The following is a 21,784-nucleotide window of genomic DNA, read 5'->3' on the forward strand; positions in this document are numbered from 1 at the left end:
CATATATAACCTTCTCATTTACTGTTTTAACCCTAAAAAGGTTGAACCACCATGCTGCAACCACTTGCATGTGGTTGCAGGCTGGTTGTGGCATGCTCCCATATAGTTAGGGCTTGTTCACATGTGTCCAGGGTGCAAGTAGAAGTAGATAGCTTATAAGCAGTTTTATCCACCCGTCTAATGAAGGGCATGCAACCGCTTAGGGCAGTATACATGCCATGGCCACTTTACGGAATTATGGCTTTACAGCCACAGCAGTACCACCACCAAACATGACTCTATGTCTCAATGCATGCAATATTTCAACCTTTTTAAATGCTAAAAAGGCAATGAGAAGGTAACATTGCCCCGTCACTACCGTCAAACACCTCCTGAAAAGCAGATCCACCATGGATCACTTTTCAGAAGGCCAGCAAGGGCAAGGACATCAGGACAGTCTCTTAAATGAGTTGCATTCAGCAGCAGTCCTGCAACAAGAAGTTTCGTTTTTGCAGTGGCATGTGTACAGCCCTCAATGGCTACATACCCTTCTTTTGTCAAATAAGGTCAACATTTCGCTGTCGCTTCTTCAGGACCTATTTCCATTGACAACAGGCAATTGGATGTGGTACCCCCTTAGCTATCTTACTTTAAACAAAAAAAGGTCAATATTCTGTCAGTGAAGTCTACCAGGGGTGTCTATATTACAAGACTGGCTGAATTGCAAGGCATTTGGCAGGTTGAATATTTTGCTTATATGAATGTGTGTGTGTTACCTAAAGTTCAGCTTTCATAGTACTTATGAGAGAATTATTGATATGTGTTATCTATCTGAGTAGAAAAACAGTAGGGCCCGGATTCACAAAGCACTTGCGCCGACGTATCTTCAGATACGCCCCGTAAGTGCAAATATGCGCCGTCGTATCTGTGCGCCGTACCCACAAACTAAGATACGCCTAAAAACAGGCTTCATTCCACCGATGTAACTTGCCTACGCCGGCGTAGAGTGGGCGCATATTTACGCTGGACGCATGTGGCACTCCCATTGATTTTCTATTCAAATATGCAAATGAGTGAGATACGCCGATTCACAAACCTACGTGCGGCCGACGCAGGCTACGAGTGGTGCGCGTAAGTTGTACGTCCGGCGTAAATTTAAGCCCCATATAGGAGGTGTAACCCGGCAGCAAACATGCAAAGGGCTGCACCAAGGAATACAAGCCGGCGTATTTTACGTAGTTTACGTTGGACATGAATATGACTAGGCGTAGGTTACGTTCACGCTGTAGGCAGTGATCCGGCGTATCTTAGGCAGTTGTTCCGACGTGTTTGTGAGCATGCGCACTGGGATGCATCCACGGGACGGCGCATGCGCTGTTCGTTATACGTATCTGTCTGGCGCTCGGTCCATCATTTGCATGGGGTCACGCCTCATTTGCATGGCTCACGCCCACTTCCACCTACGCCGGCTTACGCCTAGGAAACCCAGCACAGTTTTGGGAGCAAGTGCTCTGTGAATTCCATGCTTGCCTCTCTGTGCTGCGTCGGTGTAGCGTACAGGAGATACGCTACGGCGGCATAAATGTGCGCCGCTGTCTGTAAATCCGGGCCAATGAGTCTCTGTATGGCTTCTAATGGGTTAGCATTGCTGACAATCCAATGTACAACACTGTTTGCCCAATTTCGGGTATACACAGTGTGGGCTGTGTAGTCATTAGAGGCAGATTCTGTTTTTCTTAGATATGGGAGTTTGGTACATTGATGTCAGATGTGCACTGTGTTGCTAGTGTGGGTGGATGCCCAAAAACTGTTAAAGAATAAATGATACGGAAATAAGAAAAGAAAATGATAATCCGGCTACAGGGCTGAATTGTTGGTACAGTGAAGTCAGTCCAGTACATCTGCTAGAATGGCCTGTTACCTCTTTGTTTCTATTGCCAAGAATTCCTCATATCGCAACCCAGTTAGTTTACTCCAATGCACCACGCTACAGCTACTGCCAATCGTGGATTATGTGATGATAATAATAAGAATGAAAACATCTGTGCTCCGACTTGAATACTATACAAAAATCTATGCGGGGGTGTGCAACTGCCCAAGCCTCTAGGACTAAAGGTGGGTACACACTATAAGAAAATCAGCCTAACGATCATCCTGTTTTCCTCGATGTTTCACAGCAAGTCCAAACCGAGGAGGAAAATAATGTACGAAAATTCTCATACAACAAAGATTTTTTGTTTGTTGGTTTATTGTTTCGGATCATGCACAGTCTTTCGTATTTGATTTTTCTTGTATGAAAACAGTACACATTAAACGAAAATCTTTTGTTTTGTTCATGCCTGAGAAAAGTTTTGGAGTTTGTCCTTATGGAAATTTCCATTTGGAAAGTCTGAATCGGATGTCAAAGGTTGTCTACACACTACGAAAATCGAGCAATTGTGCCTTATATGGAAAATGTCTTCCAATAGTGTGTACCCAACTTTAGGGGCTTCTTTGTGCTAGATGTGGGTCGAGTGGGTTCTGGGATCCATTTCTACTCAAACAGAGATCCACTCTAGGGCATGTGAGAAACAGGAACCTTTTTTATGATGCCCTATAAATATTTAAGTAAAGCCAGGCTTGATTATCACCCAGGTTCATTAAATTGTCTCCCCCCACCCCCCTTCACTACACGAAGGAAAGGGAGTAACCGCTCCAGGTGGGTGTGTTGAGAAGATCAGCAACAGCTCAGGAAATCAAGGGTGCTGGCAATGCACAAAGCAATTGATATTAGGAAAGACGGGGTGGACAGCCGCACTCCAAAAAAAACATAAGGTTGTCTTTATTGTAAAAAAGGATAAAATGCACTACAAAACAAGCAGAACAGCCTACGCGTTTCACACTCCAATTAGTGCTTTATCATGACTGATACTACATACTCCTCCCCCACTTCTCTGCTCAACTGCTATTGCAATGAAAAATACCTGGCACGTCTGTGTATGGAAAAACATGTAACTATCTTACTCCCACAATTCTGATCCTGACCATCTAGTAGCTAGGCCTGAGTGCTGTCAAATGGACTGGGGCATTAGGCCTTAGTAAGTTCTGGTCAGGTCTACCTGAAGCTTATACAAGGCATTATGTTTTTTAAACTTCACCCACACATGTGAACGGGGTAGTAGCAGCAGACCAAATAGATGGTTAAAAATGGGGAGCAAGGGGGTAGCAGGCAAGCTTTTTGCTTTGACCTGCATGGGCAAACCATATGTTGCTGTTGTCACCCCTGCTGCTGTTTGGCTTGTTCCTCAACTACACTTCTGCTTGATTCCAACCTGCAATCACTTGTTATGGACCTTTTTATGCTTCTACTTCATCCCTACCCCGGCTTGCTCATCACCTGATCGGGTGAACCTGAGGACCATGACCCGGTACTAACACACAGCAAAGCCCATCTCCACCATCAGCTTTGGTGAATACCAGTTAGTACTCCAGGTGAGCCCATGTCATCTGCCAGGGTGACCTGCTTGTAGATCTATCCTACTGGTCAGTGGGAGTTTTTCCACTGCTATAGCTACTGGTCTCAGAGCCTGACCCTGGACCATAACGACCTCTTCTTCAGCTCCTGCGTGGCCACAAAACATTCACTTTACAATTGTGATGTGATCACCTGAATAAATATTCAGACAGGATTTGAAAGATATGTGGTGCCATGGCGATATAAACTTAAGGCCCCTTTCACACGATCGGACCAATCAGGTCCGCCTGTTGGTTTTGAAGGCAGACCTGAACGGCCGCTCAATGCAGTCCTATGGAGATTCTGATGTCAGCGGAGACCTGTCCGCTGACATCCGACCCGATCTGATCCGCCAAAATCGGACGGAGGGCGATACGTCCCCATCCGTCCATATCGGATCGGGTGAGATCTGATGAAAACGGACATGCTATCCGTTTTCATCAGATCTCCCCATAGGAGACAGCGGCACTGCACAAGCCCCTTCCCGCTCAGTGAGCAGAGAGGGACTTGTCATCCTCCAGCTCAACGGAGATCAGTGGAGAGATCTCCCGCTGAGCCGGCGGGAGCAGGCGGACTCCGTAGCAACGGAGTCCGCCTGTATGGAAGAGGCCTATCGGGTACTTCCGGTCTCGGCGGTCGTCAGGGAGGAGCCAGGAGTGGTCACTTCCGGCCGAGACTGGAAGTACCCGATTTGTTTGGAGCTGAACGTTACAATTTTAACTGTAAGTGATTACTTGTCTTTTAATAAATTTATTGTGAATTACTACGCTATGGAGCCCCCTCTTTCATTACATGCTTAATGACCTTTAAGGAGTTTGGAAAGAAACCTTGACAGTCACCGACTACCCAGGATATCATCTGTGTGCTTTGGAGGCTTGTTTTGACCCTGAGGGGTCTCTGGATGAGGTGAGAGGCTGGGTAAACCATTTAATCGCACAGTGGATGGTGGAATCACTGGGATGAATTGGATGTCACCGTTATATGCACATGCACTTTGTTAATGAACGATTAATCCTGAATGGACATATTTTCACATTTATTGATATATACTCTGCCTTCTGGTACCGGTTTCCAGCTGGTAATTGCTACAGCACCTGCTTACATCTTGCCATTTCCAGGAATGTGCGTAATGGAAATATTACACATGGTGCTAGTGGTTGACACCAGATTAAGCATATTCTCCCAGAAGTCTGTACTGCACATTATCCTGAACCAAGTACTACAGTGAAGATTTATTTCACTAGTTAAAATTGTCACGTAGTAGAAGTTTAACTTTTAAAAGTAATTTTTGACCAATTTCAGACATTTATACAACTCTAGTAAATATTTGGAGCTAATTGAGAATTTCAGTTTTTCATGCATCTATCCTTGTCCAGACTTACCTCCCGAAAGAGATTGAGAGGAGCCGCGTCACACTTCTGCTCTTCTAGGTAAGCAGACCAAGACCAAGAATCTCCCAATTCATCACCTGAAGCTATGGATAAAAAAAAAAATATGGCAAACAATAAATGAGACTATAATGAGGAGTAATAAAAACTGGAAGAAAAGAAAATGGAAGTGTTGTCTTTGCCAATTGGTGGGATGTTTGCTCAGGTCTTCTAGCTTACATTGAAAAAAAAAAAGACTCTGATTAATTTGTATAGACAACACATCGGCCCAGATTCACAGAGAGCGGGCGCACATTACGCCGCCGTAGCGCAAACAATGTACTCTACGCCAACGCAGCGCAGAGAGGCAAGCATGGAATTCACCAAGCCAGTGCTCCCAACGCTGCGCTGGGTTTCGAAGGCGTACGCCGGCGTAGGTGGAAGTGGGCGTGAGCCATGCAAATGAGGCATGACCCCATGCAATTGATGGGCCGAGCGCCAGACAGATACGTATCACGAACTGCGCCGAGATGTGGACGGATCCCCCTGCGCATGCTCACAACCACGTCGGAACAACTGCCTAAACTACGCCGGATCACTGCATACGGCGGGATGAAGCCTGTTTTTAGGCGCATCTTAGTTTGTGGGTCCGGCGCACAGATACGATGGCGCACATTTGCACTAACGTCGGCGTATCTTGTTATACATCGGCGTAAGTGCTTTGTGAATCTGGGCCATCCATTTTGGCTACAATTAGAGAAGCACTCAATGTATTGATGATTTAGGGTTCACAGAAAGGGGGTTTTACAGTGGATCTAGCGCAGAGGAGGGCATGGCACAACGGTAATAATGAACACTTCATGTATGCCGTGGGAAACCAAAGAATGAAACATACTTTGTATGTCTTTTTGGCTCCATGTCTCCTGCTCCAAACTCCTCACACATGGCCCCTCTGTATCGTTGGAAGTCTTTTTCTCCTTCTGCTTCTCCTGAATGATAATACCTCTCAGATATAGAGACAACTACATGCATAACACTGTACACAGACATACATCCCACACTCTTCTGTCATTTTTCGTATTATATTAATTGTCCTTGCTTGTGCTCTTTTACAAAATCTGGGCCAAAGAAAATGATCTGTGTTGTCCAGAGGATCCAATCAGATTTCAGATGACATGTTTCTGCATTGGCTGGGACACAATATACATGATTGGATCATTATAGGCTCCCTGATTCAATAACCTTATGCCGCGTACACATGATTGGAAATTCCGACAAGAAAGACGTTGATTTTTTCTGACGGAATGTTGGCTCAAACTCACGGTCACACAAATCTTGTCTGGAATGCAGTGACGTAGAAGACGTACGACAAGCCGAGATAAATGAAGTTTAATAGGCAGTTCGGTTCTTCTGCTTCATTCTGAGCATGTGGGTTTTTTTGTGCGTTGGAATTGCATACAGATGAGTGTAATTTCCGAAAAAATAGAGAACCAGCTCTCAATCTTTTGTTTGCGGAAATTCCGACAGCAAAAGTCTGATGGAGCATACACACGGTCGTAAAAAAAAAAGCTCACTTTTCAACTTTTCTTGTCGGAATATCTGATCGTGTGTACGCGGCATTAGGATTCTGGGGCATTTTTACTAAAGAAGATATTGATGCCATTCTAAGTTAATTTATACTAAAGAATAGTCATTGCAATCATTGTGGCCAAGACAAGTTTTGGAGTACAAAGTCTTTTGCTGGGCCCCGTACAAGTCACATGGTTTACCACCACTGTTTGGAGGTTAGATCATAGGAAATAAACAGTTGATATTCACTGATGACATAGCGACCAAAAAAAGCCTTGCTGGGAGAATTTTTTTTGCAGAGGAAACCGGTCGTGTGTACATTTTTGTCGAGGAAACTGTCGAGAAACTCGACGAGCCAAAAAGAGAGTGATGGTAATGGAGAAAATTGGCTTGTCGAGTTCCTCGACAGCCTAACCAGGAACTTGACGAGGAAAACGATGTGTTTCGCCCGTCGAGTTCCTCGGTCGTGTGTACGAGGCTTCACTGTTTCCAGTTCACATTTAGGCAATGTCAGGATTTGATTAGCAAAGAGGATGGTACGATACAAGTGTAGTATAAAAACGTTTACTTGTGGTGAAAAGACAAATGTTAACTTACACTTTATTGTCAAAAATTTTGGGACACCTGCCTTTACACGCACATAAACTTTAATGGCATCCCAGTCTTAGTCTGTAGGGTTCAATGTTGAGTTGACCCACCCTTTGCAGCTATACCAGCTTCAACCCTTCTGGGAAGGCCGTCCACAAGGTTTAGGAGTGTGTCTATGGGAATGTTTGACCATTCTTCCAGAAGGGCATTTGTGAAGTCAGGCACTTATGTTAGACGAAAAAGACCTGGCTCTCAGTCTCCGGTATAATTCATCCCAAAGGTGTTTTATTGGGTTAAGGTCAGGATTCTGTGCTGGCCAGTCAAGTTCCTCCACCCTGAACTCGCTCATCTATTTATGGACCTTACATGCACTGGTTCAAATAATTTTGTGGAGGAAGGATTATGGTGTGCGTTTTTTTTTCAGGCGGTTGGGCTTGGCCCCTTAGTTCCAGTGAAGCGATCTCCTAAGGCATGGGTCTTCAAACTACGGCCCTCCAGTTGTTCAGGAACTACAATTCCCATCATGCCTAGTCATGTCTGTGAATGTCAGTGTGTTACAATGCCTCATGGGATGTGTAGTTCTACAACAGCTGGAGGGCCATAGTTTGAGGATCCCTGTCCTAAGGCCTCAGCCTACCAAGACGTTTTGGACAATTTCATGTTCCCAGCTTTGTGGGAACAGTTTGGGGATGGCCCCTTCCTGTTCCAACATGACTGTGCACCAGTACACAAAGGGCCTCTGGTGGAAGTCCTCAGCACATGGGCCCAACCACCACAATGGGTAGGCTGATACAGTAACATGGTAGAAAATAAATTAGAGTTTGGCAGCTGTATTTTCCAGACCCAGGCATCCTGCTGTGCTGAGGCCTTCCACCAGAGACCCTTCTCTCCTTATGAGCTTTGGGCCAGATTCATAAAGAATTGCGGCGGCGTAACGTATGTCCTTTACGTTACACCGCCGCAAGTTTTCAGCGCAAGTGCCTGATTCACCAAGCACTTGCGTGTAAACTTACGGCGGTGTAACGTAAAGCCGTCCGGCGCAAGCCAGCCTAATTCAAATGGGGCGTGTACCATTTAAATTAGGCGCGTTCCCGCGCCGAACGTACTGCGCATGCTCCGTTTTGAAATTTCCCGCCGTGCTTTGCGCGAAATGACGTCACCCCGACGTAATGTTTTGAATGGCGACGTGCGTAACATACTTTCGAATTTGAAATTCGACGCGGGAACGATGGCCATGCTTTAACATGGGCTGTCTATTGTTACACCACCTCAATAGCAGCCGTAACTTTGCGACGCGAAAAGACGACTAGCGACGACGTAACGAACGCGCGTACCTTCGTGGATCGCCGTAAACAGCTAATTAGCATACCCGACGCGGAAAACGACGTGATCTCCACCCAGCGGTGGCCGAAGTATTGCATCCTAAGATCCGAAGGCGTACGAAGCCGTACGCCTGTCGGATCTTAGCCAAATGCCGCTGTATCTTGTTTGTGAATTACAAATTAAGATACGACGCGGCAAATTTGAAAGTACACCGGAGTATCAGCAGATACTCCGGCGTACTTATTCTGTGAATCTGGCCCTTTGTTTTTAGCTGTTTATGTAAGTTGCCATTTGTCTTTTCACCACAAATTTTTACCTCGCTATCGCGCCCTCCTCTATTTTAATCTGTTATTCAGAATTACTTCCAAAGGTGCTGCACCAAGTGTCTGAGGCCAGCAAGAACTCACCAGATGTTCTAATTGGACTTATTGTTGATCTCAAGTTTATCTGTGTACACACATCGCTCATTGGGCCATATATTCCCCATTATCTAACTTTGGGATTTGGTGTTTAGAGCTAAGGATGTAAGACCATAGCGGTTTCTTGAATACAATAACCAGCCGTGGAGATTCCTCTATCCATCCTGGGTTGGGGAACCACTGGCTGAACAAGAATCATTTTATACCTCCCAACATTTTGAGATGGGAATGAGGGACACCTACTAGCAAACGTATGTAGGCATAGAAAACGCCCCTACCACACCCCCCTTAAAGGAGAATTAACCACAAAAAAGGTCAGTTAAACCCACAAGGGCTTTTTTTTACCACTACTATTCCTTTATATGGGCTTTTAAAATTTACAAATGCAGCGATTTAGAAATTGGATGAAAGGTTTAGCTCTGGGAAACACTTTTTGAAAGATAAAAGTGAATTTTATATACATCTATATGGATCAGACCAAAATGAGGGACAAATAAGGAGGAATGAGGGACAGAGGGACATTGTTCCCAATCAGAACAGTCCCTCAAAATCAGGGACAGTTGGGAGCTAAGGGCCAGATTCACAAAGGAGATACGACAGAGTATCTCAGATACTCCGTCGTATCTCTCAGAGTATCTATGCGACTGATTCATAGAATCAGTTATGCATAGATAGCCAGAAGGTCCGACAGGTGTAATTGTCTTACACTGTCGGATCTTAGGATGCAATACCGCGGCCGCCGCTGGGGGGAGTTCGCGTTGTAAACCAGCGTCGGGTATGCAAATTAGGAGTTACGGCGATCCACGAAGATTTTCCCCGTCGTTACGTCGTCGCAAGTGTTAGATTTCCGTCACAAAGATAGGGCACCTTTAATATGGTGGAAAAGTACTCCACCATGTTAAAGTATGCCCGTCTTTCCTGCGTAAGTGCTTTGTTGACGTTGCGATTCTCAAAACGTCGGCGCGTCGTAATTTCGCGCAAAGCACCTCGGGAAATTTGCGACGGGAGCATGCGCAGTACGTCCGGCGCGGGAGCGCGCATAATTTAAATGGTACCCGCCCCATTTGAATCAGACCGCCTTGCGCCGGACGTGTTTACGATACACCGCCGCAAATTTCCAGGTAAGTGCTTTGTGGATCGGGCACTTAGACTGAAAACTTGCGGCGGTGTAACGTAAACGGTTTACGTTACGCTGCGCCGCGGGTATGTGAATCTGGCCCTTAGTCATTGGCAGAACAAGATAACATACCTCCCAACTTTTTGAGATGGAAACGAGGGACACCTATTTTCAAAAGTATGTTGTGACACACACCCAGCCACACCCACTTAAAGGAGAATTGTACCAAAATAATGATTGGTTAAACCCAAAAGTGCTTTTAATTTCACTACTATTCCTTTATATTGTCTTTTGGAATTAAAAAATGCAACAATTTAGATATTGGATGAATTGTTTAGCGCTTGGAAACACTTTTTGATAAAAAGTGTATTTTATATACAACCATATAGATCAGACCAAAATGAGGGACAAATGAGGAGGAAAGAGGGACAGAGGGACTTTGTTCCAAATGAGGGACAGTCCCTCGAAATCAGGGACAGTTGGGAACTATGAGATAAACCTAGGCATGTATGGCTAGCTTGGGATTCATTGAGCTCCACAGGGACACATGTATCCATCTGAAGACTAGCATGGGTACAAGCAGCATCCAAAAGGTGCCTTCACTCAGCATTTCAGTTACCTTAAGAAACTTTTTAGGCTACTTAAAGTATGCTTTAATGCACACAGTTAAAATATGGTTGTTGCCTAAAGCCACCCAGCAAGTTCTGTTCTGTTTTCTAGACCCCATCCTAGCAAACTCCCACTTGAAATCTGATTGGTTGCTGTGGACAATACATAACGTTTTTGTATTTTTTAAAACATGCTCCAAAATGATTATTAAAGATATGCTATTTAACAGTGGACATACTACTGATGGGTTCTTTAATCCTTTAATATACACACAAAAGTTACAACATGCAAACATTTAAACGGATAAGACCTGCTCCACTACAGTGTATTGCGGCACTCTCCTCCAATCACAACACAGTGAAGCACTGACAACACTCAGGTGACACGAGTGCAATAATAGCTCTGTCCTCACCATTAGATCGGCCTCTGACTCAGCTGGGCTCAGATACTCTTTTGGCCTTCTTTTCTTGACCGGTATTGAGGTCTCGCTGCCCATCCCAAAGCCTCGTGATGGCTCCAGGACCAGGGACCTGCTGTGGACACCCCAGAAGCCAGGTAACACTAACCCGCTCCCCATTCACCCCCATCATAGCGATCAGCAGGTCTCAGTCTCACCTCTCTTTGAAGTGACATATTGCACCACATGCCTCACATTTTCCACTGGCCACATGCTGACAGCCACAGGTATCACAGAGACACAGAGCGGGATCAGAATGAGGGCTCTCCTTCACATCAGGAGCTGCATAGACACAAATGAGTCATAAACACAACTGTACAGTCCGCAGACAAACAAACGCATTCAAGAAAAATACAACCACTGTAGAAACTATTGCAACAGGAGATGCACTTAGGGTTAAAGTTCATAGGTCAAAGGTCAGCTAGGGTTAGGGTTCGGCTTAGGGTTGGGGTTAGAGTTAGGGTTTCCCATTGAAGAATATGGCTAGGACTCAGGAATTGGAACAGGGACCTCCCCCAAAGGTCAGAAGGCGGGTTCACAGAGGTCAAAGGTCACAGGGCGTGGCTGATCCACCCCCACCAAAGTGTACCGCCTACCCCAACTTAGTCGGGGAATGAACAAGTCGGGGAATGAACAAGACGGGAAAAGCGTCTACAGTGGGGTCAAAGCTAATGGCTGAACCCCTATTTCCCACCACTAGGGAGATTTATTGACTAAGTCAGGAAAGCTAAAGCATTCAAAACTGGAGCCTATTAGGACTTATTTTTCAGATAAAATTTGGTATCTGGTTGCTATCAGATTGTTTTTTTACTCCAGTTTTTGTGTATATGTGCCTGCATAAGCCTACTAGAGCAGTGGTTCTCAACCTGGGGGTCGGGACCCCCTCGGGGGTCAAATGATGATTTGCCAGGGGTCCCCACATCCTGGGCTGTTCCTGAAGCCCACACCGCTCTCCCAGCCTTTTTGACTGATCAGAACTCTCCCCAGCATTGCCACTCATCCCAATTCCCCGCCATCACTGCCACTCATCCAACCCCCCCCCCCCCACCAAGGAGCAAGACAAGTAATAAAAATAGAGAATACATGGAATATAGAGGAAAAGAGCGGAATGAAAGAAAGAAAAAGGGAGAAAAGGAACAAGAAAGACGGCTGTAGAGGGATGGGGGAGAAAAAAAAAGAAATTAGAATAAAGAGAGATAAAAGAGAAAGAAAGGGGAACAAAGAGAAAGAGTTGTACATCCTAAAATGTACCATAGGGGTTTTAATACTGTATGAGTGGAAGGGATTCAGGGAGTGCAAAATGTCCGTGGGTTTGGGCGTGCAAATTACTTGTCTTGCCTTGGGTGCTGACAACCCACGCTACGAAAATAATTTTACTGTTAGGGCTCCCCACAACTTGGAAAATGTTATCAAGGGGTCACGACACTAGAAGGTTGAGAACCACTGTACTAGAGGATACAGTAGGTGTTGAGGACTCCCACGTACATTTTAGCAGAGTAGTGCATTATCTTTCAGTGCATGAATACTGGTGCTGTTATATTTTCGCACAGAGATCCCAGAGCAGGCAGTAATAGTCTTATCTCTTAGGCCTCGTACACACGACCGAATTCCTCATCAGAATCCATCAAGAAACTTGGTGGCAGAGCTTTTTTGCCGAGGATACCGGTCGAGGAACTCGACGAGGAAAGTTCTCCTTTTTCTCGTCGGGAGTCTCAATTTCCTCGTCGGGCATGTTTTCGACGAGAAACACGTTCGTGTGTATGCTTAGAAACCCGCGCATGCTCAGAGTAAAGTATGAGACGGGAGCGCACCTTCAGTAAAAGTAGGGTTTGTAATGGAGATAGCACATTCGTCACGCTGTAACAGACTGAAAAGTGCAAATCGTCTCTCAAACTTTTACTTAACACGCAGTAACATGAGATTAGCAAAAGGCAGCGCCAAGTGTTGTGCCAGTGGAATGGAACTTCCCCTGCTGTCGTATGTGTTGTACATCACCGCGTTTGAGTACGAGGAGATTTGGTCTTGACAGTGTGTACGCAAAGCAAGCTTGTCAAGTTTCTCCACAAGCCTAACAAGGAACTCGTCGAGGAAAACGATGTTTCATTTCCGACGAGTTCCTCGGTCGTGTGTACGAGGCCTAACCCTTATCCTTCATGTACCCTAGCTTTAGCTCTCTGTAATCCAACTCCTCATAACAACCCTCTCTGTACCTCCAGTCCTAACCCCTTCTGTATCCAAACCTTAACTTTACCCACTTCATTACCGGGCATTTTCACCCCTTTCCTGCCCAGGCCAATTTTCAGCTTTTAGCGCTCTCACACTTAAGGCCCGTACACACGATCGGATTTTGCAACAACAATTGTGTGATGGAAGGGTTTTGTCGGATAATCCGACCATGTGTCTTGTCGGATTATAACGATCGAGTGTACACAAGTCCGTCGGACTAAAATCCAAAGTACAAACACGCATGCTCCGAACCAACGCTAACCATATGACAACATTAGCAGAAGTTGCCCAAAGGGTAGCGCTAAAGAGCAGAAAAACAATGTAATTTTGTGTATGTTGGCTGAAAAAGTTCTGCCGTCTGTATGCAGAACAAGTTCACGGCCAACGCCCTTCGGACAAAATTCCACGGATTTGTCCGATGGAAATTCGATCGTGTGTACGAGGCTTTAGAGTGACAATTGTGCAGACAGCAACACTGAACCCATATGACATTTAAAAAACAATACACACAAATAAAGCTTTATTTTGGTGGTATTTAATCACCACTGTTTTTTTTGTTTTTTTTTGCTAAACGAAACGAAAAAAGATCGCAAATTTAGAAAAAAAATAAAAATTCAAATAAGTAATTTTTCTCTTTCACTGATGTGTGGTGATGAGGAGGCACTGATGGGGAGGCACTGATAAGGGTGCACTGATGGGCACTGATGAGGAGGCACTGATAAGGGTGCACTGATGGACACTTATGAGGGTGCACTGATGAGGCACTGATATGTTACATTGATGAGGCTGTACTGATAATCCGGGCACTGATAAGTGCCCGGATTATCTGTGTAAATATCCCCTGTAATTGGAAAGCCGGTTGTCGGCTTTCCTTTCCTGACAATGACAGCGTCTCCCCGCAGGGATGTAGTCCCAAGGGAGGGGGCGAGCATGCTGACTAACCCCCAGCCAAAATGGCTCTGATGATGGGGGCAAGCTTACTGAGGAGGAACAGGAAGTGAAAATTTCAGCCAAAAAATAATAATTTAGAAGGGAAATTGAAGGAAAAGGTAAGTGAACCAAAAATGCACTAGTTTAAAGGAACCTATTTAGAAAATAAAAGACGAACCTTTACAACCCCTTTAAGCAGGGAAGTGAGCGTTGTTACCATGCTAAAGCAAGTACCACTGGCTTAATAGCAAAGCTAGGATTACATATTTTTTTCCTCACGCCCCATAAAAACATACAAAGGGATGGGGGTTGAAAGATAAAAGAGTATACATTATTTTTTATTTTTGGGATTTTATACATTTTAAGAAAAAGTAACCCTTATATACTATACACTCCCCTCTCCTGCACTAAGATCCTATGCACCAAAGACCAACCCTTCAGGCACTGAACTTTATTGATGTCCCAGCACTAGACACCCTAGCTTATAGAATATGGACCTATATCTTTGTAGTTGTTCTTCACTTTGTGCAGAAACAGTAATAGTTGCATATACAGGGTGGGCCATTTATATGGATACATCAAACACAAAAGTTGGATTCAAAATGGCCGACTTCAAAATGGCCGCCACGGTCACCACCCATCTTGAAAAGTTTCCCCCCTTACATATACTAATGTGCCACAAACAGGAAGTTAATATCACCAACCATTCCCATTTTATTAAGGTGTATCCATATAAATGGCCCACCCTGTACATATTTTTTGAACATCATAAAAGGGTAGAATAATAATGAAAAGTAATAATAAAGTAATAATGATAATTCAAATACATGGCTATAAAAAAACCAACTTCAGAACTTCAAAAAGAAGGCCACCTTGAGAGAGGGTATTGTTGTTCCTTTCTGTAGTTATCTCAATGATTTCTTCTTTGGGTTGGCTTGGGTTCCCATCCTGATCCAGATGTCCAAAGCGAAACTGTCAAATAACAGGCAAATTGTTTAACCACTTCGGACCGGACTAAGGGCCAGATCAACAGAAGAAGTACGCCGGCGTATCTACTGATACGCCGGTGTACTTTCAAATTTCCTGCGTCGTATCGTTGTTTTAAATCCTCAAAACAAGATACGACGGCTTCTGGGCTAGATCCGACAGGTGTACGTCTTCGTACGCCTTCGGATCTAAGATGCAATACTTCGGCGTCCGCTGGGTGGCGTTTTCCGTGTCGGGTATGCAAATTAGCAATTTACGACGATCCACGAACGTACGCGCGGCCGTCGCAATTTCTAACGTCGTCTGTAGTCGGCGTATAGTTAAAGCTGGTATTTTTCGGCGTATACATAGACTTGCCATGTTAAGTATGGCCGTCGTTCCCGCTTCGAAATTTGAATTTTTTTTTTTGCGTAAGTCGTCCGTGAATAGGGATGGACGTAACTCACGTCTAAGTTTAAAAAATGATGTCGTTGCGACGTCATTTCGCGCAAAGCACGGCGGGAAATTTCTTGATGACGCATGCGCATTTCATTTGGCGCGGGGGCGAGCTTCATTTAAATGAAACCCGCCCCCAATCCGCCGCCAGAAATACACTACGCCGCAGTAACTTACGGCGCGAAATCGCTGAGGATTCGAAAATGCGCCAGGTAAGGTACGGCGGCGTAGTGTATCTCTGATACGCTGCGCCGTTCGACATGTATGTGGATCTGGCCCTAAGTCATTTGTCAGCGCTGTCACACTTCGAATGACAATTACTCATGCAACACGGTACCTAAATGAATTGTATATCATTTTTTGAGACTGATGGGGCTTTCTTTTGGTTCTTATTTAACCACCACTAAATAGTTTGAAAAAAAAGGCAATCATTTTTTTGGGGGGGGGAAATAGACAGTCCAAGGTATTTAGTAAGAGGCACGGTGAGTTTTTTTTTAAGTTTTTTTAAGTTTTTAGTCACAATTTTGGGGAAAATTAAGAAATGTATTTATTTTTTTCACAAAGTTGTCATTTTAACAGATGATTTCTTGCGCACAGCAAGAAATATAGTTACAATTACATCTTAAAACACCTTTTACTACTGCTCCTCATTATGGAGATCCCATACATGAGACTTTGTCACATGTTTTTGGAAAATACGGAATGGAAATTGTTTTTTTTTTCACAAATTTGTAATTTAATAAGACATTTCTAACACACCCCATAGGCATACTTAGAATAACACCCCAATACCCTTTACAAAAAAATAAAATAAAAAATTACACCCCAAAACACATTCCGCTACTCCTTCCAAGTGTGATGATATCACGCGTAAGACATGATAGCCTAACTACATAGAGAGGCCCAAACTCTAAGGAGCACCTTCAGGCTTTCTAGGGGCATAAAATATACATTTAATTTCCTGACTCATATTTCCTCTCATATTTTTGGAGGTCTTAGAGCACCAGGACTGTAGAAATTTCCCCCAAAAAACTGACCAAATTTGGGAGAGTTTATATAGCGTTTTTGAATTTTTTTCTAGCAATTCCCCACTAAAAGTTACTAAAATACGTTATAAATATGTTATAAAATATGCGTTATTTCTAAAAGTGATGCGGTATTTTAGTAGTGGAAACTTGTAGCATTTTACCGACAGCACCGTCGGCATCTTTAACAACGGATGAATAGCTGGTTGCTAAGAAGCCAGCACCCACTGGCATCCTTAACAAATAGTAAATAGCTGGTTGTGAAGGAGTCGGCACCTACCGTGTCCTTAACCATGACTCATCTGCTGCCAGTAGGATTCCCCGTTAATAGCAGAAAGTATTAAAAAACAAAAAAACTGGCATTTTTGGTCACAATATCCATACCAGACCCTTATCCAAGCATGCAGCCCTGCAGGCCGGGAAAAGGGGAGCACGAAGACTGATCAACTACCCAAACCGCCGCTAAATAACCCAGGTGGCATCACTAAGGTTGACCCCATCCCCTTGTGACATTATCAATCCAGCTTGCCCAGGTTAACTTTAAGTCACCAGGGCAGTGCAGTGAGATCTTTGATTGGTCACAGTGATCACATGGTACATTTCCCATGTACCATGTGATCGCTGTGAACAATCAGAGAGAAGGAAAGGAAAAGTCTTTATTTACTACTGTTGCTGTGATCGCTGTGATTGGTCACTGCTGGACCAATGTAACTATGTAAAAATATACCATGCCTGGAATTCTTCTTTAACTGGCAGGGTCAATAGGTATTTGTTAGACTTTTCAGGGGGACTAGGAGAAAACAATAAGCACAGATGCACTTATAATTAACTTTAAAAGAATGACTGTGATTTTTTGAAAGGAAAAGCCTTATGTCATGTTCCTGTGTTTTGTCATCTAACCTGTGGATTCACAGTGGCGGTGACTGGCTCCAATCCTCTTCTGTCTCGCTGCTCCTCCAGAATGGGCCGCTGAGTATCTGAGCAGGTGGATATATGCAACCTAACAACTGTTGGTAGAAAAGCAATATTTTTTGAGACATGAGGAATCTTTTTTCTTATTTTAGTTTATTGTACATTTGTGCCATAATCTTTCCACAGTTTGCATCTTAAAGTCAAGCCATAATTACTCCTTTGGTTAATCAATCAATCAATCAATCAAAATTCTCCCGTTCACATTTCTAGTGCTATGTGAATAAAAGAGATCATCTTACAAGCTATGGGCAAAAAGAAATGCATGGTCCCTGTAGGTCTTATTCATCAAAGTATCAAAAATGAATTTTTTTTAGTTGTCTTATATCAACTAGTATCTGTATTTCATTCTACAACATTTATTTTATTTTACAGTTTAAATCAGATTAGAACAGGGGACTCCAAGGTGCGGCCCGAGGGCCAGATGCTAGCCTTTATCTGGCCCTTGGGGGACTATTTCTCCCAATGACAATAGCCATTATTCCTCCAACTGACACAATGGGGCACTATATCTTCCACTGATCCCAATGATGGGATATTATTTCTCCTAATAGAGCCACAACTCTTCCTCCTACTGACCACCAACCCTAAGCCCATATTTATTCTCACTGATGCTGGGTTCGGGACCTTCTCTACCCTCGCTGGCCACAATACGGCCCTCTTAAAGTCTGAAGGACAGTAAACTGGCCCTTTGTTTAAAAAATTTGGAGACTCCGAGATTAGAGGATGGAAGACAACACAGACAGTTCTTGAGTTAGGCCTTGTACACACGACCGAGTTTCTCAGCAAAAACCAGCAAGAAACTTGCTGGTAGATATTTTTTTGCCGAGGAAACCGGTCGTGTGTACATTTTCGTCGAGGAAACTGTCGAGAAACTCGACAAGCCAAAAAGAGAGCATGTTCTCTATTTCCTTGACGGGAATGGAGAAACTTGGCTTGTCGAGTTTCTCGATGGCTTCACAAGGAACTCGACGAGCAAAACGATGTGTTTCGTCCGTCTAGTTCCTCGGTCGTGTGTACGAGGCCTCAGAAAGTGATAAATCAAGGCTACTACATTTATCACCAAATGTAAAATTTTTAGTGTATCTTCAGGCAGCCAAATAAGTACACGTTGGTAAATATGGACTGTTTTACTGACCAAAAGATTTGTAACTTCTATTTGTTCATCCAGTCTTGTGAAGCATAGCGACACTACGTGGGCGGGTTCAGCTTTGCAACTCCCGGTGTCACCTCTCCTACTTGGCTGTGCTCAATAAACATTGTAAATCAGTATCATTACATGGCTGATAAATTTGCCATGGAGCAGACAATGACACAGGAGGCTGTGAAAGTGAACTGGGAATAGTAAAGTTCCAAGTGTGTGCTGCCATTGTGCTACTTGTTAATGTGTTATGGTTTCATATAAGGTCCTCTTTGCTAGCTGGCAAAAATAAGTAATGCTAATTGTGCACTGTATGATACACACCCATGAGAGTTCTATAACTAAACGAGTCTGGAATTCTAGAGTGGGGGTCTTAAAACTTTCTAAACAAAGGGCGAATTTACTGTCCTTCAGACTTTAGGGGGGCCGGAATGTGGCAGATGGAATAGAAATTGCCCTGGAATCTGTGTAAAAAGTAAAAGTCTTTGGCATTAGGGGGAGGAATAATGCCACATCATTGGTGTCAGTTGGAGGAATAGAGCTCCATCATTGCTGTCAGTAGGAGGAACAGTGCCCCATCACTGGTGTCAGTTGGAGGAATAGACCTCCATCATTGCTGTCAGTAGTAGGAACAGTGCCCCATCACTGGTGTCAGTTGAAGGAATAGTACCCCATAATTGGTATCAGTGGGAGGAATAATGGCCCATAATTGGTATCAGTGGGAGGGATAGTGCCCCATCTTTGGTGTCAGTTGGAGGAATAGTGCCCCATTGGTGATGTTAGTAACAGAGATTATGTCCCTTTGTAAGTGTCAGTGGGGTATATAGTGTCTTGCATCAGTGGAAGGAAAAGTGCCCCAAGGGCCAGATCAAGGCAAGCATATGCTTCCGGGCCACAATTTGGAGACCACTGTTCTTGGGTGACCTCTAGTAAGCGCTACTGGGCCTTTCTATAAGCAGTATCTAAGGGTTGATTCTCCCATTGAGCAGAAAACCTGCAAAGACACCTTGATTATGGTGTGCTGTAGATGTTCAGCTTGACATTTCCGCAAGTGACAGGCAGGGCCGCCATCAGGAATTATGGGGCCCCTTACACAGCTTCAGGCATGGCCCCCTAGAGCAGAGAACTGGGGGGGGGGGGGGGGTGCTGCCGCCCGAAATTAAGAAGCGGGGGGGCTGTCGCGAATTGAGAAGCGGGGGGGGGGCCCTTTACAAAAAAATAAGAAATAATCCGGGGACCTCTGAGCCCTTTAATAAAAAGGAATAAAAAAAATATATAAAAAAATATATATGTATTTTTAAAAAAAAGGGGGGTTGCCATCCAGGGCCCTGGGGACCTCTGGGCCCTTTAATAAAAAAATATATATAAACAAAAATAAACATTTATAAACAAATAAAAAAAAAGGTGGTTTGACACATGGGGCCCTGGGGACCTCTGAGCCCTTTAATAAAAAAAAAATTGGCCCTTTAAAAAATATATTTAAAAAAATATATTTTTTTTTATAAAAAATACATTTAAAAAAAGGGTGGTTGCCATTTGGGGCCCTCTGAACCCTTACAATTTTTTTTAAAGGGGGTTGCTATCCGGGCCCCTTACAAGTGTACTGCCTGTACCCCCCTGATGACAGGGAGAAAATACAAGTAAAAACCCAAAAATCAAGCAATCTCTGAGAAGTGTAATTATTCAGAGGGTTCCAAATGTCCACAAATGAATGTTTTTTTGTTTTTTGTTTTTTTAAAGGTCTTTTCTGTAAGCTGGCCAGGAGTTGTGGGAATTGTGCTTGGTTTGTTACCTGAGACAGCTGGAGAAGGTAGAGGCACACTGCTTTCGCGGGTGACCAAGCACAAGGGCACGCCACTGCCTTCTTCACGTTTTATATTGTCTACCAAGGGATCCATAGCATCACAGCAGACCTTGCAAAATGACTGGGAACCATAAAGAGCAAAAGAAAAAAAAAAAGAACAGGTTAAATACTGAAATACCTGTAACATGTAATAACAAACATAACAGAAATGTACAATACAGGCTGTGACAGTCATATATAAAGGTTAGGTAAGGTATTTTTGGGTCAGTGTCATATATAGATAAGGAATATATTTTTTAAAAACCATTCATATGAAAAAAAAAACACAAAAACAGGGGCTGCACATACAATATGAATGGCTGAGTGTTTTCAAAAACCTCCTTGCAGCTTTAAATGGCTTCTTCAATTTCACCCATAATGCCTTTTCTGTCTGCTTAGTATCAAATGGAATAATATTTTACAAGGCAGCTGAGATTCCTTCCATTTCTGTGATGTTGGTCCATTGTTAGAGAGAGAGACGGGGAGAAGAAGCGATGGAGGAACAGATAGCGGTCTTCCTTCCCCGCGTGGCAATGTAGAGGTTAAACACCAGAGAATCTTACCTAACGTGACAGCAGTGCTGTGCTAGCCGCAATCTGCAGGGTGCGTGTGCGCCTGCGCTCTCCCTATTGTATGTGTGTGTAGCACAGGGAGAGGGAAGGCGGCATTCACAGAAGGCGAGGGGGGGGGGGGTTATGTCTGCTCTGCCTTTAATATAATGTATTAGGGGAATAGAGGAACAAGCACAAGGTGGTTGTCAACATATCATTTACTGCAATGGATTTATTATCCTGTACAGAACTAGGGATATGTGCTTGTATAGAGGAGTTCTGTATGAATGCACAAAGGCGCATAATAAGACTAATAAACAGACCTTGAATTTTGACACAAGCTTTGATAGCCATATTAACCACTTAAGCCCTGGACCTTTAGGCAGCTAAAGCACACGGCCAGGTTTTGCGATTCGGCACTGCGTCGCTTTAACTGACAATTGCGCGGTCGTGCGACGTGGCTCCCAAACACAATTGGTGTCCTTTTTTTCCCACAAATAGAGCTTTCTTTTGGTGGTATTTGATCACCTCTGCGGTTTTTATTTTTTGCGCTATAAACAAAACTAGAGCGACAATTTAGAAAAAAAACAATTTTTTTTACTTTTTGCTATAATAAATATCCCCCCAAAATATATATATAAAAAAAATTTCCTCAGTTTAGACCGATACGTATTCTTCTACCTATTTTTGGTAAAAAAAAATCGCAATAAGCGTTTATCGGTTGGTTTGCGCAAAATTTATAGCGTTTACAAAATA

General features: G+C 43.8%; 1 protein-coding gene across 4 annotated transcripts in view; it reads right to left on the reverse strand.

The window, feature by feature from the left end:
• The window catches only part of L3MBTL1 (L3MBTL histone methyl-lysine binding protein 1), a 40,333-nt gene extending 19,220 nt beyond the window's left edge, over nt 1–21,113 (reverse strand). The window contains exons 1-8 of one of the 4 annotated variants that reach the window (XM_040330493.1): nt 21,041–21,113; nt 20,427–20,559; nt 17,425–17,531; nt 14,950–15,049; nt 11,080–11,203; nt 10,877–10,997; nt 5,735–5,828; nt 4,855–4,946 (exon numbers count right to left, since the gene is read on the reverse strand). In XM_040330493.1, the coding sequence (XP_040186427.1) occupies nt 4,855–4,946; nt 5,735–5,828; nt 10,877–10,997; nt 11,080–11,203; nt 14,950–15,049; nt 17,425–17,531; nt 20,427–20,532 (744 nt within the window). In that variant the 5' untranslated portion in view covers nt 20,533–20,559; nt 21,041–21,113. The other 3 variants (XM_040330495.1, XM_040330496.1, XM_040330492.1) reach the window with 3 other exon arrangements.
• Between the last annotated feature and the right edge of the window lie 671 nt (nt 21,114–21,784).

Source organism: Rana temporaria, chromosome 12 (genome assembly GCF_905171775.1).
Source record: "Rana temporaria chromosome 12, aRanTem1.1, whole genome shotgun sequence".
NCBI classification, from domain to species: Eukaryota; Metazoa; Chordata; class Amphibia; order Anura; family Ranidae; genus Rana; species Rana temporaria.